Source organism: Zingiber officinale, chromosome 3B (assembly GCF_018446385.1).
Source record: "Zingiber officinale cultivar Zhangliang chromosome 3B, Zo_v1.1, whole genome shotgun sequence".
NCBI lineage: Eukaryota > Viridiplantae > Streptophyta > Magnoliopsida > Zingiberales > Zingiberaceae > Zingiber > Zingiber officinale.
Genome location: NC_055991.1, coordinates 124,168,135 through 124,193,081, shown reverse-complemented (window position 1 = coordinate 124,193,081; position 24,947 = coordinate 124,168,135). Strand labels below are relative to the sequence as shown.

Genomic DNA, 24,947 nt, shown 5'->3' with positions numbered 1-24,947 from the left:
ACTTAAAGGGAGAAAAAAAAAAGAAGGAAAGGAAATTTACTCATATGCATGGCTCAACAAGCAACCCATAATCTAATATCCAAAGGGCTAGGATTGTTAGTCTTGAGCATGCAAATCTCAACTGACATTAAAAAGTCCCAACAATCATGTTTTGGGCAAAGATCGTGAATGATTGAGCCAGCAGAGAATGTGCAAAGAACTGAAGGAAGATTCAAAAGGCTCTGAGGAGAGAATCAATCACATGACCTGAATAACTCAACCAGAGATGGCAGAATGGGGGGCCAAGGTGGATTTTGGCATAATCACTCTAACATTCAAGTTAAAAAGTGGACTGATTGACAGAAAATAGAAGAATTAAGATGCATAATGTGCACATACTTGTGCCCGTGGAAACGGACTCCCTGTTATACCCTTTCGTAGGAAAGAGACATGAATCTCATATTCAGGTTGTGGGATTGTCATGTAGACCACATGCCCTCAGTCGCTCTACGTCATCCGTTTATTACGATAACTATATCCCCCATGATGGGGGGAGCTAGTGGCCACATCCGGAGATCTCTAGAATGGGTTGAGCTGAAGGAGGTCCAGCATTGCCAAGCTAGATGAGGTCAAGTGTGGTGAAGTCAAGCATGGTCGAGGTTGGGCATGGTCGAGCTTAAGTTGTGGAGTCGGCGGGGGCTATACTTCACTCGGGCTCCCCTTTGACCGGGCTTGATTATGGCTATAGCAGATTTGATTTGTTTGACTTTGACTTACAACTCAATACAACTCTGGATTCCATGAGGCCGACAACATCTGCCACATCAGCCTAACTAAGCTAAATAGAAATAGGGGAACATCACCTTAAGCTTGTAATTGAAAGGCCAATAAGGAACTATGATATTACATTTTAAGAATTCCCAAAGGACACACCATATTTTAAAATTTATCAAATGATATATCTAATTTCAAAAATACATTTTTCCAACCTCATTCATTAATTAGATTCGTTATAACCTAAACCATCAGTTGTCCAAAAGTAGTCAGTTGATTAAAAGTAATTCTAGTGTTTATTGTTTCATTTTGCACTTACATGTTTGTGGACTTGCTTTTGTGCTCACTCCTGCACTGTCTCTTTGTCGTGTCTGTCTCGACTCAGACTCAACTGATAAAGTGCATGTTAGGAGATTTTTTTTATTAGGAAACACCAAATGCTACTTGAACCTTTAGTTAAAGTTAACTTTTTACCACATTACCAAAACTAAAATTTTAATATAGACTTTCCTCAAATTTTTCTTCATGATTATTATTCTTTGATCCTTTTAGGCTTCTCCATTACAGAGTTCACTTCTCCTCTGTCAATATGATCTTAAATGGAAATTAAAAATGATTTATTTTTCCTACACTTGCTTGAAGTTTTAATCCTTTGGGTGTTCTAGCAGGATATCTTTTATTTATTTATTTTCCTTCACCCTCTTTTGTGTTAGCAATTGTTGTCAGGTGGGCAAACTGGATAGGTTAATCAAGCCAAACCATTCAAAGAGTAAGTTAGTCATCTGGTATGATCGAACCATGTTGTTTGGGGCAATATGGTCAAGCAGGTCAGTCTAGGTGGGTCAATAGTTCAGTAGGTCTCGTAGAGGTAGGTTCGTTAGTTTAATGGAGTTAGGCAAGTTAGTTGATTTGAATTTGCTAGTCGAACAAGGTGTGGGTTGGTCCAAGCGAATTGAATGAGCACTTAGAGTACCCTCTCTGCCTACTTGACTAGCTTGATTTAGAGAAAGCAAATATTTTTTCCCCTATGGAGCCTAGTTCCCTTTGGACTTGCCCTTGGAAGGGACAACTCTAGTTTGGTAAGGCTTGAAATCTTGTGTTAATTCACGCAATTGATGAGTAATTAAAAAGTTAATCAGCCAACTCATTGGTGAGTGAGGAGGTTTAATCTATGCTGTATTTCAGTGACTTTTGTTTATTTTCTCCAAACAACTAAAACCATAAGAAAGTAAGTACATCTCTCTATAGATAGGGTTCAGTGGACAACTCTTCCATTGAGCTAGTATTAACCTAACTAGATTTGAGATGACTTGAGCTAATAATGTATGAGAAATAGTCTCTCCTCATATATTTGTTCACATTATCAATGTATGTGAATCAATATAAAATATCTAATATGTCTTGAAACTCCCAATGTGGGATTAAAGTCTATTCACAATGGAGCTTTATGTCTCTTCCACCTTTTCTCTATTCACATATATCCAACAGATAGATGGTCTCCAAATCCTCTTCTATATGCTGAGTTTTCTGTACTCTTTTGAATATGTCAATATCCAGAATTAAGAATGTGCCAACTGCAGAGTTTTCTGTAAACTTATCATCAAAAGGTTGATTATGTCAGATACCTTCTGTTATTCGAGAGTAGAATTTGCAGTTCATCTTTTTGGCAAATGCAGGTTTAAAGAGACAGATGGTATTTGATTGCTCCAATTTGAGTATTGACTTAAGAGTTTTGTATCAACAATTTTTTTTTTTTTTGGCAGCTAAACTAATTTCAGTTTACAAAAAAACTGAAATTGACTGTTTTTTTAGGGCAAACTGAACTAGAGATGATCTTTCCGTTCTGTCTGAATAGTTCTTTCGATTTTGTTCAAGAACTTATTTTATTTTGGAGACATTTTCTCTACTAATTAGTTGGCATGTTTTCCACTACCTCTAGTGGTTCATCCACTCACATGCTTGACATTTTTGTGGTGTTCCTGATCACACTATTTGGATTCGTTTGCGCTTGAATCCATGTCAATTTCAGATTGGAATGGACTTAGTAGACATGAATTTTAGGCTTTAATCCATGTTGATTTGAGGTTGGAATAGACTTGACATTGGTTTGAACAAGACCAATTCGGATAATAACTGAGCCTAACTCATCATATTATTTTCTCCTTGAATTATTTGCTTTAGTATTCCTCTCGAGTTGATAGTTTAATCAGTCTTTTTAGACTCACAACTTAACAATTTCTTTTGTTATATCAGAGTGCCAATCCTTTATAATTAGAAGTGACACAACAATTATGCAGACCACGTGAATCATATATGTTGACTAACCCATCACAATCTAATAGGCTCATTATGAATACTCAAAAGGTGAGGATCTTAATTTTCATAGCTACCCTTTTTCCCCCATTTACAGGGTTACATCACACACGAACAGTTTTTGACCAACTTTAGTCCCTATACTTCTATTTGTTAGAGTAATGTTACACGAGGGCTGTTTTCCCCTAGTTGAATTCTTAGCTTTAAAGTTTGATACCAAAGTTGAAAGCAACAACTGAAGGTTTAGTGAAGAAGGTTGTGGATTATGTTGGAAATTTGATTACATCTCAATCCACATAAAAGAATTAAAGCTAACCTATACTCGAGTACACGATCCAAGTAGAGTCAAAAGAAAAGATATTTTTTAAAGAAAAAGTGGAATTAATATCAAATTATAAAATATGATTCATTTTAAGTATCCATATCATATTAATACATAACAACCCAAGATGCTAGTTCAAATTATCATAATTAACTACCAGGCATGTGAGTTGAATTCCCATGATCCATCCAATGTTACTAAATTGATTTTCATAATTGCATTTAGTTATTCATAGTGCTTGTCAAGATAAAGATGCTCTACCAACTGTAAAGGTTTAGCAAATGTTAAAATATGTTTAAAGAACTCTAAATGAAGGAGTGGTACACTTTCTATTTAATTAACTAATGCACAAACAAATGTTTACTGCTTATTTCTATTAAAATTTGGTTTAAAAAGATGTTTTTATTAATGTTTACTATTTTTAGAGTTGCTTTTTAACAAAAAGAATTTCAAGTAAGCATCCTTAATTTTTTAAAATAAATTTATACGAATTTGTTTAAAATGAATGGACACAAATTTATAGTATTGAAGGCAGGATTATAAAACGTTTACTCTTCTTTTCTTCCCTAGAAAAAGTAAGTAATAAAGTCTCTTTCACATATGAGACTGAGAAGTTTTTTCGATTACTATATACAAGAAAAGTGATATCAATCTAAGATTTCGATAAGATTTGCATCTAAAAAAGTAACCCCAACAATTCATTGTTGGAGTCAAAGAACGCAATAAATGGCGATGAGAAAGATGAACCATTGGAGGTGCTCCAATGGCTTTTAAGCATCTATCTAATAGTGAAATATAAGTGATAGAAGAGTTGGAAGGTTTCTTCTCTTTTTCAATCACGACATGATGATGACAATAAAAATGTCCAATTAATTGTCTAATCTTTTTTATTAGAATTAAAGTTTGATTTGAAGATCCAGTCAAATTAAGCTTGACATGTGGACAGTCAAATTCATTGGAATTGTTTTTTTTTTTTTTGACAATAACAATTAGTGAAATTAATGCTTTGGCAATGCGGTTGAAGGGTATTAGTACTTTTATTCTCGCATGCTTAAAACAAGCATGCCCTTCAACCTCTCTTTCCCCTGGTCACTTCTCAAAAAGCCACCTCCATGACCTAAAGGGGAGGGCACATAATGTCACACAAACAGTTGAAAGCTTATTCCATGAATGAGCTACCTAGCTTCAATTATAGCCCAATAGCTTAGCTGATCTTGTCATCAAAAGTCCCTCGATGCTAGATTCTCCGGCCAACAAATCACGTCTAATTGAGAGATTACATTTCATTGATCAAATGTCTAATCTTAGTATAATTTAATGAATCAAGAAGATCTCATGTTAGCTTTGTGATCTCCAATAATTCTTCATGCATGACACTATTGAAAGCACTGGTATCTGTATTCCTTTTCAAAAGAAGACACACAGATGTTATACCACTGCTAGGTTGCAAGAGTACTTGATCGGATAACTTATAATGATGTTTTCTGAATAGAAAAACACTTTGTCTACACAGAACATATAAATAATTGTGAATGGACTGATAAAAAATTATGCCAAAGGACTAACCAATTAATTAATTAAAGACAATGCACAATGGGCAAATGGATCTAAGTCAGTCTAACCTGATATATACATTGGGTTAATTTGTCGGTCAGTACGCGGTTCGATCAATTGACTATGTTATACATACAGTGGTTATAAATTACTAAGTGATGTATTAATGTTTTTTTGTTCTTTCAGTATTTCTCATTCCAAAAGTATTATATTAAACATAAATAAATAAATAAATTGTACAGGTAATTACATGTTGGTGTGGGAAATAACTTAAATGAAAAGAACACCATGCAAAATTTCTTTGACAAATTAAACAAGGCAGTAGGACAAAAGAAGGTGTGTGTGGTCATTTAACATGTCAATATATAGTAACAAACAATTGGAGAGTTAAAGCAAGAGAACAAGTGTATGGAATCATACTTTAATTAGACATTCATTAATTAGACTAGACAAAGTGTGGTGTGGCTCTATTTTGACACAAATGTGATCAAACAAACTGTGTAGCTTTACTAATCCAATAGCAAAAGTGTGTGTGTGTATATGCGAAATGGACCAAAACTATGGGTAACCTTTGCAGCTAAAGATGTAAATGCTTTCTAGGATAAGCAAATAATTATAAACCCCCTTGAAATTTTCTGGATGATATATAATTGGTTACTGATTCTTTAATTAGTTTCAGGAGATGATTATAAAGATACACATCCTGCTACCTAATTTGATGATCAAGTATAAAGGCAGGCAAGGGAGGGCCTTGGCCTTGCATGGGTGTAAATAGTTAGCCCAAAAAAAAGAAAAGGAACTTATTCATGGCCACCACGCACTGCTCCACCCTCCTCCATGGTCTCTCCCAAACCCCTCAACGCCTCCGAAGAAGGATGTTCGTGACATGGACGCCGGACCAAGAGCTCAACCAAGTTCGCCAAAGGTCCGGCGCCGACATGAAGCGCAAGCTCGAGTGGTACGACCTCGTCGCCCTCGGCGTCGCCGGCATGCTGGGAGCCGGAGTCTTCGTCACCACCGGCCGCGCCGCCCACGACGTCGCCGGCCCTTCCGTCTTCCTCTCCTACCTCGTCGCCGGCACCTCCGCCTTCCTCTCCTCCATGTGCTACACCGAGTTTGCCGTCGCGATTCCGGTCGCCGGCGGCGCCTTTAGCTACCTCAGAGTAACCTTTGGTAAATTTTACTTTGTCATATACGTAGAATTAACAACAAATTAAATTCAATAAATTAATTAATTATGCATGGAAAATATATAGGAGAGTTCGTAGGTTATTTTGGGGGAGCAAATATTTTGATGGAGTACGTGCTGTCGAACGCTGCGGTGGCGAGGACTTTCACGGAGTACTTGAGCCAGGCTTTTGGGGTGAGCGATCCGAAGTTGTGGAGAGTGGAGGTGGAGGGACTGCCCAAAGACTATAACTCACTTGATTTCCCTGCTGTTGCTCTTGTGCTTCTCATCACAGTTTGTTTGTGCCACAGGTATATATATATATCTATTTTAGTTATTTTCATTAATGCTACCTTAATTTTGATTTCCAATATCGATCTTCTTCTTTCTTTTTCTCTTTCTTACCTTCTTGTTGGTGGCATGCACGAACTCAATAAGTACTGCACTTTTGTTTGCTTATGAGATAGTGGGAGTCAGCTCATGGAAGGTTCTTTTACGTACCTTAATTTTATAGGTATTCAGTCATTTTTTATAAAACAACAAAGTTGAATTAATTAAGTAGCTCAAGAGGAATTAATTAACAAGTTGCAGTGATCTATATATATATGATCTGGAAATTAAACTCTGTTGAATTGATCTCCACTAAACTCTGCACATAACTATATTCTAGCTTCCTAGTCACTTAATTATGACTTATTTTTGTTAATTATCAGCACGAAGGAGAGCTCGATTGTGAACATTGTGATGACGGCCTTCCATGTAATCTTCTTTGTGTTCATCATCGTCGTTTGCTTCGCTAACGGAAACCATAAAAACTTGATCCAACCCAAAGGATTGGTTCCTTTTGGTGTGGAAGGCGTGTTCGATGGTGCAGCCATAGTGTATGTGAGCTACCTTGGGTATGATTCCGTTTCGACCATGGCAGAGGAGATCAGATGCCCATCCAAGAGCCTTCCCATCGGCATTGCTGGCTCAGTGCTCATCGTCTCCACTCTCTACTGCCTTATGGCCTTAGCCTTGTGCTCCATGATCCCCTACAATGAGGTCGGTTAATTCTATATATATAGCTTAATTAATTAATTAATTAGCACATATTATATATATATAGCTTAATTTCCCAGTCCAGGCCAGTGCACTACTCCAGTAAATTCAGTTAATTAGTTTGGTTGATGAATAATTGTTTAGATATTGAGCGATGCCTCTTTCGCGGCGGCCTTCAGGAACACAGTGGGGTGGAAATGGATGGGCAACCTTGTGGGAGTGGGAGCAAGCTTGGGCATCATCGCCTCGCTGCTGGTGGCCATGCTTGGTCAGGCGAGGTACTTGTGCGTTGTGGGTCGGGCTCATCTCGTGCCATTTTGGTTGGCTAAAGTGCATCCCTCCACGGGGACTCCCATCAACGCCACCATCTTCTTAGGGATATGCACCGCATGCATTGCGCTCTTCACAGATCTCCAAGTGGTTATAGAGATGATATCGATCGGGACTCTGCTGGTGTTCCTACTAGTGGCCAACGCGCTCGTCTACAGGCGCTATGTGAAGTTGTTCGACAGCAGTGACCCCCGCCCCACCTTACTGTTCCTTGCGCTGCTCACCTCCTTCTCTATCGGCTTCTCCCTCTCGTGGAAGCTGAACGAAGGGAACTACTGGGGGCTCGCTTTATTCGGCATCTCCACCATCGGCATCACTGCATTATTCCACTGCAAGATGCCGTGCCATCAGGGCGGCACTGCCGAGTGGGCTGTCCCACTCATGCCATGGCCGGCAGCGGCCTCTATCTTCCTCAGTGTGTTTCTGATGGCCAGCCTAGACAAGAGATCCTTTCTCAGGTTTGGCTTGTGGAGCTTCCTCGTCACGTTGTTCTACGCGTTGTACGGTGTCCACTCCGCGTTTCACGCAGAGGAGATGGGGGTCGAAAGGGGATCAACTTCTGAGGGCAATCATGTCGAGCAATCTTTTCAGAAACAGCAGCAGCATGCCAAAGGCGACGTAGTATAGGTGTTTTAGCTAGCTAGCTGACCACTTTGTAAGAATCACATACCCAAAACGAAATCCAAAACGAAAGCAAAAGCAAAATAACTAGCGCAGGCTTTCCATATGAGCATTTTCCTACAATAATCCATTATATCAAACTTTAAACACGGAATGTTGGAGTGCTTGGACGACTCAGTACTATCGATTGTAACTCGATCTCATCATTAATTCTTTCCTGAACAATGTTTTCATATTAAATTTGGTACATAACTTTCAGAGGAAATGTAAGCAGTTCTAACTTAACTTCATAATAAGTGAATAATATACAGAGAATAGCAAATTTATGCTACTGCATGATCCACATTCGTGTTTCAAACCTTTTTCATATTAAATAAAATGGATAATTAAGGACCACCGTGCACGGTGAGTTTGATGATAAAATATGGAATCCTAACTGAAGTGAGGATAGAAATGCCCGGGCCACTATACGTTTGAGCTGATGGACCATAAGTGAAAATACTGACAGCACAGCATCAGTTTGGCAGAGCAGTCCAAGTCACCACTCTACTTTTCAGTGGCTTACAGTTAGTTTTCCAACTTGATTTACAAGTACCGCATCCACAGCCGACTGTTGTTCCTCGCCTTTATGGCTGTAAGCTGTCGTGGAACCCACTGAATACTGTCAAGTGAAACCTTGGCAGAAGTATAAATGTCCTTGGATATAGCAGCTAGGGACCAGACGAATCAATGTCATTATATGAATGAGAACCATAACAGCCTAATGATGATATTCATATTAATAAGATGCAAATAAATAAATCTTTCCTTTTACACAGTCAAAAGCAATGCCATCAAAATCAATCGGTTGCATCGTTTTGCAGTACTGATAGCTCAGGTAAGCTCTCTGATAGTCATGTGCTAAGGAATTAGGCGATTTCAAGGACATGATCAGAATGATGAAAAAAGATACAGATCAGAGAAAATGTGATTATTTACTTCACAAACTTATATTTAAAAGAATTGAAAGAGCTTACACTTATCAAATTTTTCATATGAATTAGAAATCCTCCTCCAATCCAAGAAATTATTATACCAGGAATTCATATACACACTAAAAAAATTACAAAAAATGAAGAAAAGTTTATTAGGTTTTGTTATTCTAGATGTTATGCAAAGGCTATTATCTATTTTCTTGCCCTTGGTCCTAAATTAAAATAAGGAGTGGATCAAACAAACTCGGCATGCCTTTTGATGCATGTCAAAGGTGATATTAGTAATATATGGCATGACACATAACACCATACAGAAGGAGATTAAAGAAGAAACTAATATTAATAAAGCTCTAGACAAATCATGAAACTAAAGATACAATTAATAACACTAACTAACATAAGCAATTTAATATAAAATTTAACACGTGGATCAAGACCAAAAGTGATCATAAGTAATTTAACTTGGCCTAGGTTGCTCGCATTATAAGGCTTGTGCATCATCCTTGATGGTGTGCATCGTCCTCTGCCCTCTCCTAGCAAGTGTTCCGAGCATGTATCTCCAACCTAAATCGACAAAATAGACTATAAAAAAAGCAAGAGAGTTAAGAGTCATAAATGGAGAACACAATTATACAAGAGAAACAAATGTATCTAAACAATGGAATTATCAGAACAAGGACGACGGATCACAATGACACCTCCAGCCTTTACTATTTTCCTTATTAGAGTGGAAACTATTTATTACACTAAAAGATAAATAAATAAATATATATATATATATATATATATATATATATATATTGTGCTAAAAATTGAGAATTAATTAATATGTTATATTTAAAAAACTATGTCTAGCTTAACGACGAGAATAAAAAAAATTAAAGGGCATTCTTTATTTTTGTTATTATCAACTTCACAAATTTAAAAAATACATATAAAAAAGTGTGCATCCTATTTTTTTCATTCTTAAATATATATATATTTTTTAGTACTATTATATGATCAAAATTAATATAACATATAATAATTTTAAAGTAATTTAGATTAAAACTATTTTATTGTTAGCTAAAAGTATTCAAATTTATTTATTTGTTTTTTAATTTTAAAAACTTAATTTAATATTATTGTAGCAATGCTAATTAAAATTATTAAATTTTGAATTAACTTATAATAATAATAATAAATCAAGTCGCCACATCGATTAAAATTTTAAATTAACTTAATTAAAATTATTTTAACTAGTTTTCATCAAAAGTTGAAATAAATCAGTAAAATAAAAAAATTAATGTGGATATAAGATTTAGAATAGATTTTTTTAAAAAAAAATTCTAACATACCATTTAAATGTTTACCAACACTATGAAAATATCCTAGATTAGTGATGGCATTTCTGACAAAATTTTATTCCGTTGGTGATTACTGACTCATATTTTATCGAGAATCCTTGACCGCGGATTATGGTTTCCATCGGGAAGCCAAGGACCGTAGCTCCTGAAAACCCTAGTTTCCACAAGATCACCGACAAAAATACAATTCCATCAATAATCCCAGACAAAACCCTATTCCGTCAAGAATATCAAAAGCGCTTACTGACGAAATGTGATTCTATTGGTAAATATAGAACATGGGTACCGATGGAAATTCAATTCCGTCGGAATACCGACTGAAATACATTCAGTCGGTAAGTCCAAGTGAAAATCTAGGGCATGGCCTTGATTTTTCTTATACGCGTGGCTTCTCTTCATCCCCAATCTCCAACTACACTGGCCATTCTCCGGTAAGTTCTCTCCGCCCTGACATCTCTCCCTCTTCTCGACGTAGGCAGTGGCTAGCGGACCATGTTTTAGTGGCCGACGGCTTGACCGATCGCAGGTTGTCGGTCGACGACTTAGCCAACTGCAAGTTCTCGGCCGACGGCTATTGGCTGTGGTTGGCAGTGTGGCTAGCCACCAAAACATGGGCAGTGGCTTGGTTGACTACCAACTCGTGGTTGGTTGCTAGTCGGCCGCCAACTTGCGACTGGCCGCCAGCCCATGGTCGACTGCTTGGCCAGCCACTAGCTCGTGGTTAGCTACTTGGCTGGCCGCCGCTTGGGCGGCCAGCACCTGTTAGCCGCAGCTGGTAGTGTGGCAGGCCACTAACATGTGGTTGGTCGCCAACACGCAGCCAGCAACTTATCCGAGCGCCAGCTTGGCCAGCCATGAACCTGTGGCTGCTATCTTGGTCCTGTCATGAATTTGTCCTACCTTGTCATTATTTGTGATTAATTTTAGTTATTTTTTTTTATTTTTTTAGTATACTGCATTTGTTGCTCTTCTTCGGCTTGACTACACATTTTCAAATATAATTTATTAAACAATACCTATATACTATTTTATATGAATGAATTTAGATGTATGTTAAGTTAGTATTTTGATCTATAACACGGCATAATCATTTTTGTTATTTTAGTGTTAGTATATTTACATCTAAGATAATTTTAAACTTTATTATTTTTTGTTGAAAAATGAAAGATATTATAGTTTGTGATTTTGTGATTTAGGTTGATACATACTACAAGTTCAATATGTGGAAGAATAAATTATGTTTTTAATTCTCAATTTAATAGTCACCAACAACTCATATATTATTGGTGCAGCAATACTAATAATTAAACTCAGATTTTGATACATGACAAATGGTTAAAGTTAGATAATGTGTGATCTAATATGTTTACCAAGTGTGTAGGACTTAAAGACTTAATGGATCTAGAGGACTAGACACTATGTTGAAGTCCAGTTGAGTCAGGGAGGATCAGACGAGACTAGCAGGAAGTCTAGCTGGTTCAGAGAGGATAAGATGATTGGCAGGAAGTCCAGCTGGGTCAGAGAGGACCAGACAGTTGGTAAGAAGTCAGGTCAAGGAGGACTAAACGACTAGCTGAAGTCCAGATAGTGTATCTAACAGGAAGGCTTAGAGAGTCAAGAGATAAAAATCAAATAAGTCTGTGAATAGTAAGTGGAGGTAAACACTAGAGGAAAGAGATTCGGTGAGGATGAGTTCTAGTGGGACTATAGGCGCTGTTTAAATTATATTCATTTTAGAAATCTAAGTTGAGATTAAGACTAGATATTAGTCTTGGTAAGACAATACCTATCTCATAAATATATATATAACTGTTCATGCATATATTTTTCTAACTTTGTGTTGTAGATATATACGTAGATCTTCAAATCATACATGTATGACCACTGACAGAGCATAATTTTGAGTCCAAAGTTAAAAGATATGGCATCCGGAAGATTGTTGTGTCGAACTAGTGATTGGAGGCGCCTTAAGTGGATGGAGTGAATCGAACCAAACTGGACCAGACCGAACCGAACTAGATCAAATCAAATCATACTGAATCGAAGCAACGGATAAGATCTAAATTATTTAATTAGTTTTCTCTACAGAATTATCCGTAAGATTCAAAGTCGAAAAGTTTATCCTGAATTCAATGGATCTGATAAGAATATGTTCATTTATAAAAGGAGACTAGATGTTCAAGAAAAAATGATAACATTCTCTTTGAAGAAGCAGCCACTATTCTTTCTATGCTCATCTTACATTAGGCTACACTTCTCAAGCGTCGAAGGAATCTCTGACAACAAGTCATCTTAAGATTAACTTTACTTTATCAATATAATTTAAATATTATTTTTACTTATTATTGCATCAGAAAGTGTAAGTTGTTACACTTTCTCTATTTGTACTAGATTTGTGATCATTAGTGGATTACTCGTTGGAAAGGCCCAAATGGCCTGAGTCTTGGAATATGAGTCGACAAAGGCTCATTCAAGTGTGTGCAGGGAGCATATCACACCAACCCATAATTTTTTGATTCAACCCAGAGGTCTTCGCCCGATCAACGTTGCAACCACCTTCCCAGCGCGCCCATCTCCATCTTTCAGACAGGATTAAACTATATGAAATGTTAAAGGCTAGTGAAAGAGAAGTGTGGGAAGACATTTGTTCTGGTCATTCTCAACTATCTGGTATTGTAAGGTTATTGAATATGAAAGTAGAACATTATTTTTCAGAAAGATGTTACGATGACATATCTTAAATGATGTCAGAGTTGCTCTCTACTGATAACATAATGACTGATAACTTCTATACTATAAAAAAATTAGTTCGAGGTTTATGTTTGCCTGTAGAGAAGATTGATTATTGTATAAACAACTATATGATATTTTAGAATGAAGACAGTGAACTAATTGAATATAGAATTTATACTCACCCTCATTATAAGCATCATACTCGTATATCAGGGAAGAAGAAGAAAAATATTGCTTGAAAATGATGTATTACTTTTCGTTAACTGCTAGACTTTAACGCTTGTATGCATCTGCCGCTACAGCTTTCCACATGATGTGACATCATGTGCATAAGCACGAAGGAGGTATAATGTGTCATCCTTGTGATTTCCCTACATGAAAACATCTTGATATTGTATTTCCCTCCTTTGCAATGGAATCACGTAATGTGAGATTGAGACTTTCCACAGATGGATTTCAATCATTTGGTCTGATCCTGTCCGAACCAGGAGTCAACGGACACTGGGCACGTGGCGCTCCCTGCTGAATCCTCGAATGCTCCGGCGAACCTGCAGCAAAAACCGAGCCAGGAGGGGTGTCCCGGCGACGGCCCTCCGACGCTCAAGTCAGGCGAGGAATAACAAAAAGGTGGCCTCAGGATCCAGACTCGCGTACCTCCGGTGAAGAAATGGGGGCCTTATATAGACCTATTGAAGAAGCCTGAGCACGCCAATCGAAGCGATCACCTGCTTTCGATCATGCCCAGGTATGGGTCTATCAGAAGGACATCACTAAGGCCATACCGTTACTGTATCCACCTCTCCATGATGTGACAGCGAGATCCTCCATCGTGCGATCTTGTGTACGGCCTAATCATCAGACATGCTTCTGCTGATATCTCATAACCCGAGCCGAGCGCATAGGCCGCTCGGCCACCTTTGTACCCTCGCCCTTATCCTGGCCGAACGGACCACCCGATCGGCCCTTCGGTCCCAGCCGAGCGGACTTCCGCTCGGCCCTTCGATCCTCCTGCCTTGGCGTCGGAAACCCAAGCCCATGGATGGGTTATCTCTAGCTCCGCTCGGACCATTACCCGCTTGGCCAGCCCTCCATCCGTCCTTAGGCTGGGACCCTTCAGAAGGTGGGCCCCCCATTCTTACCGCCGGATCATGGTCAATTAAGACAATAATATTTATATTAGCTAGTTATAATAATGTTGTATAATTTACTGTAATGGATGTGCATAAAAGATGAATTTATATTTTTTTACTATGCTTATTCTTGATCCAACCAATTCCAAAGACAAGATAGATATTTTCTTATAACTTCTGATTGCCGAGTTGAATGAATTATGGAATATAGGGTTAATGACTAATGATGTTGCAAGTAAATTAAATATTAGATTGCATGCTACATTATTATGGGCGATCAATGATTTTTTAGCATACTCAATATTGTCGGGATAGAGTATGGCTGGTAAATTAGCATGTCCACACTGCTTGACAAATTCTAATGCATTTTCATTACCTTTCAGTTGGAAGGTATCTTGATTTGATAATCACCATAAAATTTTACCAATTGATCACCCTTTTAGGTGAAATATAAAAAAATCCTAAAGAATGTTGTAGTCGGAAAATTTTCCCCAACAGTCTATACTTTAGGTGAAGAAATCATTGAACAAATAGACATTTATAGATTTCTACTAGTATCTCAACCTGGTTCCGATGAGATAAATAAATATATTGTTAGGATGTGTAAGTGTAGTTGGAAGAAAACGAGTATTTTTTTGGGAGCTGTCATATTATAAGTATTTACTCATTCGATATAATTTAGATGTGATGTATATTGAAAAAAATTCTTCGATAATATCTTTAACACTATGATGAATGTACCTAGAAGAACTAAAGACACTATAAAATCATGTGAAGAATTAAAAGAACTAGCCAACATATAAGAGTTGAATTAGAATAAAACAACCAATAAACTTCCAAAGGCTTATTATACATTGGACAAAAATGATAAGCAAGTTTTATATAGTTGGTTGAAAGAAATTAAATTCCCGGATGGATATACATCGAATATGGCTCGATGCATGGATATGAACAAGTTAAAGATGCCTAGAATAAAAAGTCATGACTGTCACGTGTTCATGCAAAGACTTATTCTGATAGTTTTTCATGATTTACTTCCCAATAATATTTGGCAAGTAATTATGTAATTGAGTCTATTTTTTAGAGATTTGACAATAAGGTGTATTATTACAGTCGATATACTTCAGATAGAAATAGACATTCCTCATACTTATAAACTGGAGCGCATATTTCCACTAAGTTTGTTTGACTCAATGGAATATCTATCAGTATATTTATCATACTAGACACAAATAGCTAGTCCTATGTAGTACATATGGATGTATCCATTCAAACAGTTTTTAAAAAAATTAAAGAATAATGTTTGTAACAAAGTAAGGGTTGAGAGTCAATATGTAATGTTTATCTAGTTGAAGAAACATCTTCTTTCTTCTCTGATTATTTTGCTGATAATATGAAAATCAAACATCATAAGTGTTCTAGAAATTTTGATGATGCTCAACCGATAGACCCATAAATGCTTTCTATTTTTAAGTTTCTTGGTAAGTCAATGAGTGAATATATTTCAAGATGGTAAACTCGAGAAGAATATCATGCTACAAGAGTATACATACTTTTAAACTATGATGAGGTCAAATCCTACATAAAGTAACTTGACTTCTCTAATTAAATATTTATCTCTCGAATAATTTATTTGCTTGATACCCCAATTATTTTAAAATAATCTTCTTTTTCAGTTTGTATGAACAATGACTATATCTATAAAATCCATCAATAGATGTAAGTGAGGTAGCAAAAAAATTAAAGACTAGATTTGCATTATGGTTCAAATATATATAAGTTAGAGGATTTTTTAAATTTTTAGTTAATGTGTATTAAATCCGATCCTAATTTATATCATAAATATTTTTGTAAGTGAAAGATCGTAGAATATCAAATGTGTAAAATGATAGAATAATAAATTTTGCATTAGGACCCCTTTGTAAAATACTAGTGTATTCTGATTACTATGTTAATGGTCTCAAATTCCATGTGGCACAATGGGATTTATGGAGATTAACTTATAATTCTAGCATTTACATCAAAGGATCTATGGACAGTAACACTGAGTTTGATTACTATGGTAGACTTGACGAAATCATAGAGGTTAAATATCTTGCATTACCTATAAAAAGATGTGTGTTATTCAAATATTCATGTTATAATCAGACCCTCCAGAACAAGTACTAGAATACATTCAAATTATAATTTAGTTGAGGTTAATGTAAACAAAAGGTTTAACAAGTTTGAACCTTTCATTTTTCAGTATACAAGCGGGTTAAGTTTTCTATCTTAAATACCCTAAAAAGAGAAGAAGATCTAGTAAATGGTTATCTGTTTGTTGAATTAACCCTCGCTCAACTAGAGAGATATCGAACATTATCATTGCTCAAAACCATGATGCATTTCAGAATGGCGAAGTGGAGAGACATTTAGTTGATTCACACCTCTAATCAACATCTCAATTACTTATAAATGTTAATGTTACTTACAAGGAGATATATGATGGAGAGATATTCAACAATGAGGATCTTATTGAACTAACATAGTCTAACAATGAAAACTTAGAAACTATTAATGTTGATTAGTCATATGTTAATGATGATTAAATATTAGCATTATTGTTCATCAAGTAAGTTATACTTCCAAATTGTTTTGTATTTATATTATCATGTTAGTAAACTTGATTATGATGTGTTATAATATTATTTTACATATATTATTATGGCATAGCAGCATGCAGTAGCACTTTATGGCTATAAGGTGCTTAGAGTTGTTGGAGACTCATAATTATTTTTTGTTATTAGTAATTCAAGTTCATATATGCTTTATTTATAATATATTTCTCATACCTTAATATTTTTTTTCTTGTAGTTTTACTCCTAATAGCCACCAAGTTGCCACCTATATCATCGAAAAATTTAAAAAATGAGTATGCACTTCTAGTACTACATAGAGTTATGTAGACTAGGAGACGAAGACACTTTATTATAATAAATTTGTAATAAGTAAATTTAATATATTTGGTATTCTATAATATATTTATCCTTTAATATACTAAATTTTCAACTTATAATTGCAAAAAAAATATAAATGGGAGGAAGATCATGAGGAACAATTTAAAAATACTTGGAATAATTATTGTGCACAACTCTACAGAGACATTCTTTATTATATGAGAAAGAAGGGCACCAGGCCGACATATGTTTCAGTTGAGATATGGGGTGCATAGATGACCACCTAGGCTATAGAAAGGTGATAAGAAAATGCTGAAAATACTCGATTAAATAGAAATACAGAGCTAGGTGGCCCGAACACCTGAATCGCTCGGCATACGTGAGGATCCAGATCTATTGTTGAGTATACTATGTATCTGATGAGTTTAATTTAAAGTTATATAAATAAATTTTATATTTATTACCAAACTTGTATAATTTTATCTCAAATTATTTATATAAGCAGGAACGTGAACTAACCCGCCAATCCACTTATATGGAAATCTTTCTCAAGACCCACAAGAAGAAGGCTGACAAATTTGTTGATCCTTGATCCAGACCATATATGTAAGATTATTAAGTTTATTATATTTAATCATTTCTATCTTGATTACTTTTGATAATTATGATTAAATTGGATATTAATTGTTGGTGCAACCTTAGGTCAAGGTTGACCTGGTTGACCCGACTCGAGGTGACTTGACTCGAGTTGTATTTTGATGTTTGACTTGGGAAGATTGTCGGTGCAACCTTAGGTCAAGGTTGACCTAGTTGAGTTGCATGTTGATGTTTGACACTCGTGAGAGAGTTGTATTCTTGATGTTTGACAAGAATAGGTGTTTGGGAGATTGTAGGTGCAACCTTAGGTCAAGGTTGACCTGGTTGACCTGATTCGGGAAAAGTCCACGCAGGGAGCTTGGCACGCGAAAAGTCCAAGTATGGAGACTTGGCAACGGAAAAGTCTAAGCAGGGAGCTTGGCACTGGAAAAGTCCAAGTATGGAGACTTGGCACTGGAAAAGTCCAAGCAGGGAGCTTGGCACGCGAAAAGTCAAAGTATGGAGACTTGGCACTGGAAAAGTCCAAGTATGGAGACTTGGCACTGGAAAAGTCCAAGTATGGAGACTTGGCACGGAGAAGTCCAAGCAGGGAGCTTGGCACGAGGGAAAGTCCTAACTGGGATGTTAGGCAGTTAGAAAGTCCTGGTGAGTGAAGCCAGGCAGTGGGAAAGTCCTAACTGGGATGTTAGGCAGTTGGAAAGTCCTGGTGAGTGAAGCCAGGCAGTGGGAAAGTCCTAACTGGGATGTTAGGCAGTTGGAAAGTCCTGGTGAGTGAAGCCAGGCAGTGAGAAAGTCCTAACTGGGATGTTAGGCAGTGTGGAAATCCTGGTGAGTGAAGCCAGGTGGAAAGTCCTGGTGAGTGAAGCCGGGCAAGGGAAAATCCAGATGGATCAAGGGTGATCGGACATCTGGTGTTGAGAAGTCCAAGTGAGTAAAGCTTGGCATATGGAGTCGGAGAGGGCTCGGTAGCTCGTTCTCCGAACTAGGTTAGAGAGGGCAATCTAAACCTAGGAGTTGGATCGGTCTGCAGACCGATCCAGTGATACTCAGTGTTTCCTGATCGGTCTGGTGACCGATCAGATTCCACTCAGTAGCATACTGTGGAGTTCCTGATCGGTCCACAGACCGATCAGGCAACGATTATGAAGAGCTCTGATCGGTCGAGGGACCGATCAGGTGTATCTGATCGGTCTCCACGACCGATCGGAGACGCAGCCACCTCTAGAGCTGGGAGAGCTGGGATCGGTCTAGGGACCGATCGGCCCGATCGGTCCCCACGACCGATCAGGAGGTTCTGGTCGGTCCATGGACCGATCGGGGACTAACAAGGCTTCTTCCGATCGGTCCACGACCAATCAGGGTTCTAGCCGCCAGACGCAACGGCTAGTTTCTTCATTGTCTTCTTCGCGGTATAAAGGGTCGAGTACACGCATTCTCTCTCCTTCCTCTTCTCTTACGCTCTTGAGCTGGTGTGCTCTTGAGCTTTCTTGAGCTCTCATCCTTCGAAGCTCGCATGAGTTTCTCGGTGTTCTAGCTGGATCGAGCTAGCTTCATCAAGGTTCCATCGACAACAAGAGGCAAGCAAGTGTTTTACAATTTCGTTGTTCTTGTTTGTTGTCTCTATTGTTGTACTCCTTTGTTTGCTGTTGCAAAAGGCGAGGTTTCTCCACCCATAAGGAGTATTTATTAGCCGGGTTTCCGGGGATTCATCCACCGACGGATTGACAGGGCTCGTCCACCTTACGGACACGCCGAGGAGTAGGAGCCCTAATCTCCGAACCTCGTTACATCCTTGTGTTAAGGTTTGGTTTTCTTCTCTTTCGTTTCTTTGTTGTATTTTCCGCTGCGCTAACCCTAGTTTGTAGAAAGAAACGCGAGCGATTTGGGGTCGGCTATTCACACCCCCCTCTCTAGCCGTACGAAGGATCCTAACAAGTGGTATCAGAGCGAGGCCGCTCTTCGACGGATCAACACCCGGGGGAGCACGGGCTAGAGATGGATCTCTATGGAGAAGATATCACGATTCAACCCTTCTACGAGTCTCACGACAACTTCACGTATTGGAGGGTAAGGATGATGTATTTTCTTAGGACTAATATGTTAAATTGGTTTTGTGTACAAGAAGGGTTTTCCCCTCCGATGGATGAGGAAGGAAAACCTATCAAGAAGAAGGAGTGGACGAAAGAGCAAATCCGACAATCCGAAATCAATGACGAGGTAACAAAAATTATTGAATTTGCGTTACCTAATAATGTTTTGTGCAAGATAGATAGGTACAACAACGCCAAGGAATTGTGGAACAACTTGGCCAAGTTTCATGAGGAGAGCTCCACTTCAAGCCATGAAGAGGAGCCTAGTGAGCCAAGTAGCTCACATCATGGAGGGAGCGAATTGAGAGTTGAGGGCTACTCAACATCCAAGGAAGAAGAGGAGGAGAGTTCCTCTTGTTCAAGTTCGGAGCAAGAAGAAGAAGTTTCCACCTCCGGAAGGGTTGAAGAAGAAAGCTCATCTCCACCCTCAACCCTAGGTAACTCAAGCAATTTAAGTTCAATTAAATTACACATTATGTGCTTTGAGTGTAGGGAACATGGACATTACAAGAGTAAGTGTCCAAAGAGGGTAAGAAAGACTCCACCGGCACCAAAGGTCAAGGAAGCCGGAGTCCCGAAACGCAAGGGCAAGGAGCACATCGTGTGCTTCCAATGCAAGCAAAGGGGACACTATAGGAGCCATTGTCCGAGGGGGAGGCAACCTCACAAGGGCAAGAGACCGGGCACAACGATAGGGGGAGCTAAGGCAAACCCTAAGGTAACCTCTAAGGTTCATTATTGCAATTCTAATAAAACTCATGCTAGTAGTTTTGTTGCAATTGTTAATAATGATAAGCATGTTAACTTTAGGAACCAATACATGTGCTTAGGAGCTAAACATGTTAGCCTAGGTAAGGATAACACTAGAAATACCAACCCTAGGATTAACGCTTCTAAAGTTAAGGAAAACCTAGGTAGAAATCCCAAGAAGACTAGACACATGCCTAGGGATATCTCCAGAGAAATGACAAATTAAAACTTGAGGTATTAGAGAGAAAATCAAGTCTTGAGGTCAAGACTTGATAATTTAGAAAAGGCTCTTAAAAACATGGAGAAGTCATCTCTAGGGTTTAAGAGTCAAAAACTCAAGTCCAAGGACAAGAAAGGTTTGGGTCACAAACCTAAGTCCCAAATGGTCAAGCCCACTTACCACAATGTTCCATTCGATTATGGAACAAAACCTAGGGCTAGGAAGACCATTACCAAGGTTACAAGGGGAGTCACCCCTATAGTTGACCTTGACGAGACCCAAATGACCAAGGCTTCAAAGCCTAAGAGGATCATTAGGAGGGTTGCTAGGGAAGTCATCCCTAGTGAATATTTAGTGAACCCAATGAGCTCAAATAGATATTGGGTTCCTAGGAGCATCTTCTCTACCCCATAAATGGGTTAGAGAGTGTCAACTCCAATAAGAAGGGTAGTTAACCCAACTTTGAGGAAATTGACACTCAAGGAGCATTTTCAAGGTTTTGAGAACTTTTGAAAATGAAATGGAATTATCATTTACTCCTTTGAAGAGTTAAATGTGCCTAAAGATGGGAAATTTCATTTTTAATCTTATTTGGCACAATTTAAGAAAACCTAGAGAAATACCATAATTGGGATTTTGGTTTTCTCTTAGGGATATATGGGCAATCTAGGGTTAGATTTTAAGTTAGCAAAGGCTAAGGATACTTAGATAGGGAATTTAGGTATTTTATTTGTGCTAACTTGCCATGATTGGTTGCCATATGCCATGCCATGACATCATATTCATTTTATTATCATTTGAAATGTCATGATAATGCTTAGGTTATCTATATGTCATGTTTATTTAAGTTTTCAAACTTTATGCCATGACATCATGACATTGGCACATGTTTTTACTTATGATATCATTTTATGCCATGTCATCATCTCTTGCATTAATAATCAATGAAATTGATTTAAGGATGAAAAACACATTTTGATATTGAGATCAAATTTGTGTTTAGAAAATGCATGAGACCTTAGTCTAAGATACCTAAACCCATATCTCACATCAACATTGACTTGGATGTGTTTGATACACTTTAGATGTATGTGAGATATTAGGATCATGAGTTAGGATCAAGGTGCATAGTTTTTGTACCTAGATGAGCCTAATTCAAGAAATGGAGGATCATAGGGAAAGCTAGTGTACAAGTCATGTACATTTAGCCCTAAGATTATGGTCCTAAATTAAAAGGTTTAAAATCATTTTGAAATTGATTTGGAAAACCTTGATGAAGCTTTCCTAGTGATAGCATTCATCATTGACCAAAGTGATACAAAGTTGAGCTAAACTTGAACTATTTCAAAGTTTTTGAACTTTGTATCAAGATTGAAAAATGGAAGTTATTTTCATAGAAAACTATTTTTTCTCGATAGTATATGTTATGAGGAGTGTATCCTCAAAGTTTCATAATTTTTGAAATTTTCTGGAATTGTTTATGGGTTTCTGAATTTCGGGTAAAAGAAATTCAGGAATTCTGATAAGGGAGCTTGGATCGGTCACTGGACCGATCCAGGGAGGTGTGGATCGGTCCGGAGACCGATCCAGTAAGAGGCGATGAGGCAGTCCGATCCCGGTGAATGTGGATCGGTCTGGAGCCTGATCGGTCCGGTGACCGATCAGGTCATGCCAATCTGCTGATTTTCGATTGTTTGTCTGAAATTTCAGAGAATTGGTGTTTTGGATTTCTAAAGGTTTGGAACTCTCCAAGACATTGTTGGTGCAATGGTCAAGGGGGAGTTGACCTTTAGGGGGAGTTTTACCTATTAGTCAAGGGGGAGTTGAGTTTTAGGGGGAGTTTTTACTCTTAAAGACTTGAGTGATATGGGATTATGACTAAGTTGATTGTTGAGTTTAGTATCAAGGGGGAAATTAAGAGTTTCAATGAAAGGTATGGGACTTTCATTAGGAAGAAACTCTTGACCTTGATACCCTCTTTTTCCTTTTTGATGTGTGTCAAAAAGGGGAGAGTGTTCATTGGAGAAATTATTGGAGAACCCAAGTTAGGTTATCGGGTTAACCTAAGGTAGGGAAAGAATGTCAAGGAATGTTCAAGAAAAGAACATTGAAATTCTTTTTGATGTGTGTCAAAAAGGGGGAGAATTATTGGAGAACCCAAGTTAGGTTATCGGGTTAACCTAAGGGGAGAATGTCCAGAGAATGTTCAAGGAAAGAACATTGGACATTGGAAGATGGTTGGAAAACCTAAGTTAGGTTATCGGGTTAACCTAACTTGATTATGGGTTTTGTCAAACATCAAAAAGGGGGAGATTGTTGGTGCAACCTTAGGTCAAGGTTGACCTGGTTGACCCGACTCGAGGTGACTTGACTCGAGTTGTATTTTGATGTTTGACTTGGGAAGATTGTCGGTGCAACCTTAGGTCAAGGTTGACCTAGTTGAGTTGCATGTTGATGTTTGACACTCGTGAGAGAGTTGTATTCTTGATGTTTGACAAGAATAGGTGTTTGGGAGATTGTAGGTGCAACCTTAGGTCAAGGTTGACCTGGTTGACCTGATTCGGGAAAAGTTCAAGCAGGGAGCTTGGCACGCGAAAAGTCCAAGTATGGAGACTTGGCAACGGAAAAGTCTAAGCAGGGAGCTTGGCACTGGAAAAGTCCAAGTATGGAGACTTGGCACTGGAAAAATCCAAGCAGGGAGCTTGACTTGAAAAGTCCAAGTATGGAGACTTGCTGGAAAAGTCCAAGTATGGAGACTTGGCGGAAAAGTCCAAGTATGGAGACTTGGCACGGAGAAGTCCAAGCAGGAGCTTGGCACGAGGGAAAGTCCTAACTGGGATGTTAGGCGGTTAGAAAGTCCTGGTGAGTGAAGGCAGGCGGTGGGAAAGTCCTAACGGGATGTTAGGCGGTTGGAAAGTCTGGTGAGTGAAGCCGAGTGGGAAAGTCCTAAGCGGGATGTTAGGCGGTTGAAAAGTCTGGTAAGTGAAGCGAGGTGAGAAAGTCCTAAGCGGGATGTTAGGCGGTGGAAATCTCGGTGAGTGAAGTCGGTGGAAAGTCACCGTGAGTGGAGCGGGCGAGGGAAAATCCAGATGGATCAAGGGTGATCGGACATCCGGTGTTGAGAAGTCCAAGTGAGTAAAGCTTGGCATATGGAGTCGGAGAGGGCTCGGTAGCTCGTTCTCGAACCAGTTAGAGAGGGCAATCTAAACCTAGGAGTTGGATCGGTCTGCAGACCGATCGGTGATACTCGATGTTTCTGATCGGTGCGGTGACCGATCGATTCCACGAGCATCTTGTGGAGTTCTGATCGGTCCGCACCGATCGAGCAACGATAAAGCGAAGAAAGCTCCCGATCGGTCCGGGGACCGATCGGTGTATCTGATCGGTCTCCACGACCGATCGGGACGATCACTGACCGATCAGGATGTTGCCTGATCGGTCGATGGACCGGATCGGCCTGATCGGTCCCCATGACCGATCAGAGGTTCTGATCGGTCCATGGACCGATCGGGACGAACAAGCAAGAGCTTCTTCCCGATCGGTCCACGGACCAATCGGGGTTCTAGCCGTGACGCAGCTAGTTTCTTCGCCGCCTTCTTCGCAGTATAAAGGGGTCGAGGGCACTCTGCATTCTCTCTCCTTCCTCTTCTCTTCGCTATTGAGCTGCTGGTGTGCTCTTGAGCTTTGCTGAGCTCTCATCTCTGCTGCGTGAGTTTCGGTGTTCTAGCTGCGGATCCGAGAAGCTTCATCAGGTTCCATCGACAACAAGAGGCAAGCAAGTGTTTTACAATTTCTGTTGTTCTTGTTTGTTGTCTCTATTGTTGTACTCCTTTGTTTGCTGTTGCAAAAGACTGTGGCGAGGTTTCTCCACCCATAAGGAGTATTTATTAGCCGGGTTTCCGGGGATTCATCCACCGACGGATTGACAGGGCTCGTCCACCTTACGGACACGCCGAGGAGTAGGAGCCCTAATCTCCGAACCTCGTTACATCCTTGTGTTAAGGTTTGGTTTTCTTCTCTTTCGTTTCTTTGTTGTATTTTTCGCTGCGCTAACCCTAGTTTGTAGAAA

General features: G+C 38.6%; 1 protein-coding gene across 1 annotated transcript; it reads left to right on the top strand.

The window, feature by feature from the left end:
* Window positions 1–5,657: 5,657 nt before the first annotated feature.
* LOC121967568 (cationic amino acid transporter 6, chloroplastic-like) lies at window positions 5,658–8,251 on the top strand. Its single transcript, XM_042517876.1, has 4 exons — window positions 5,658–6,115; window positions 6,199–6,421; window positions 6,824–7,154; window positions 7,296–8,251. Exons 1-4 carry the CDS (start codon window positions 5,749–5,751, stop codon window positions 8,106–8,108), a joined length of 1,734 nt encoding a protein of 577 aa, XP_042373810.1. The 5' UTR covers window positions 5,658–5,748; the 3' UTR covers window positions 8,109–8,251.
* Window positions 8,252–24,947: the final 16,696 nt, after the last annotated feature.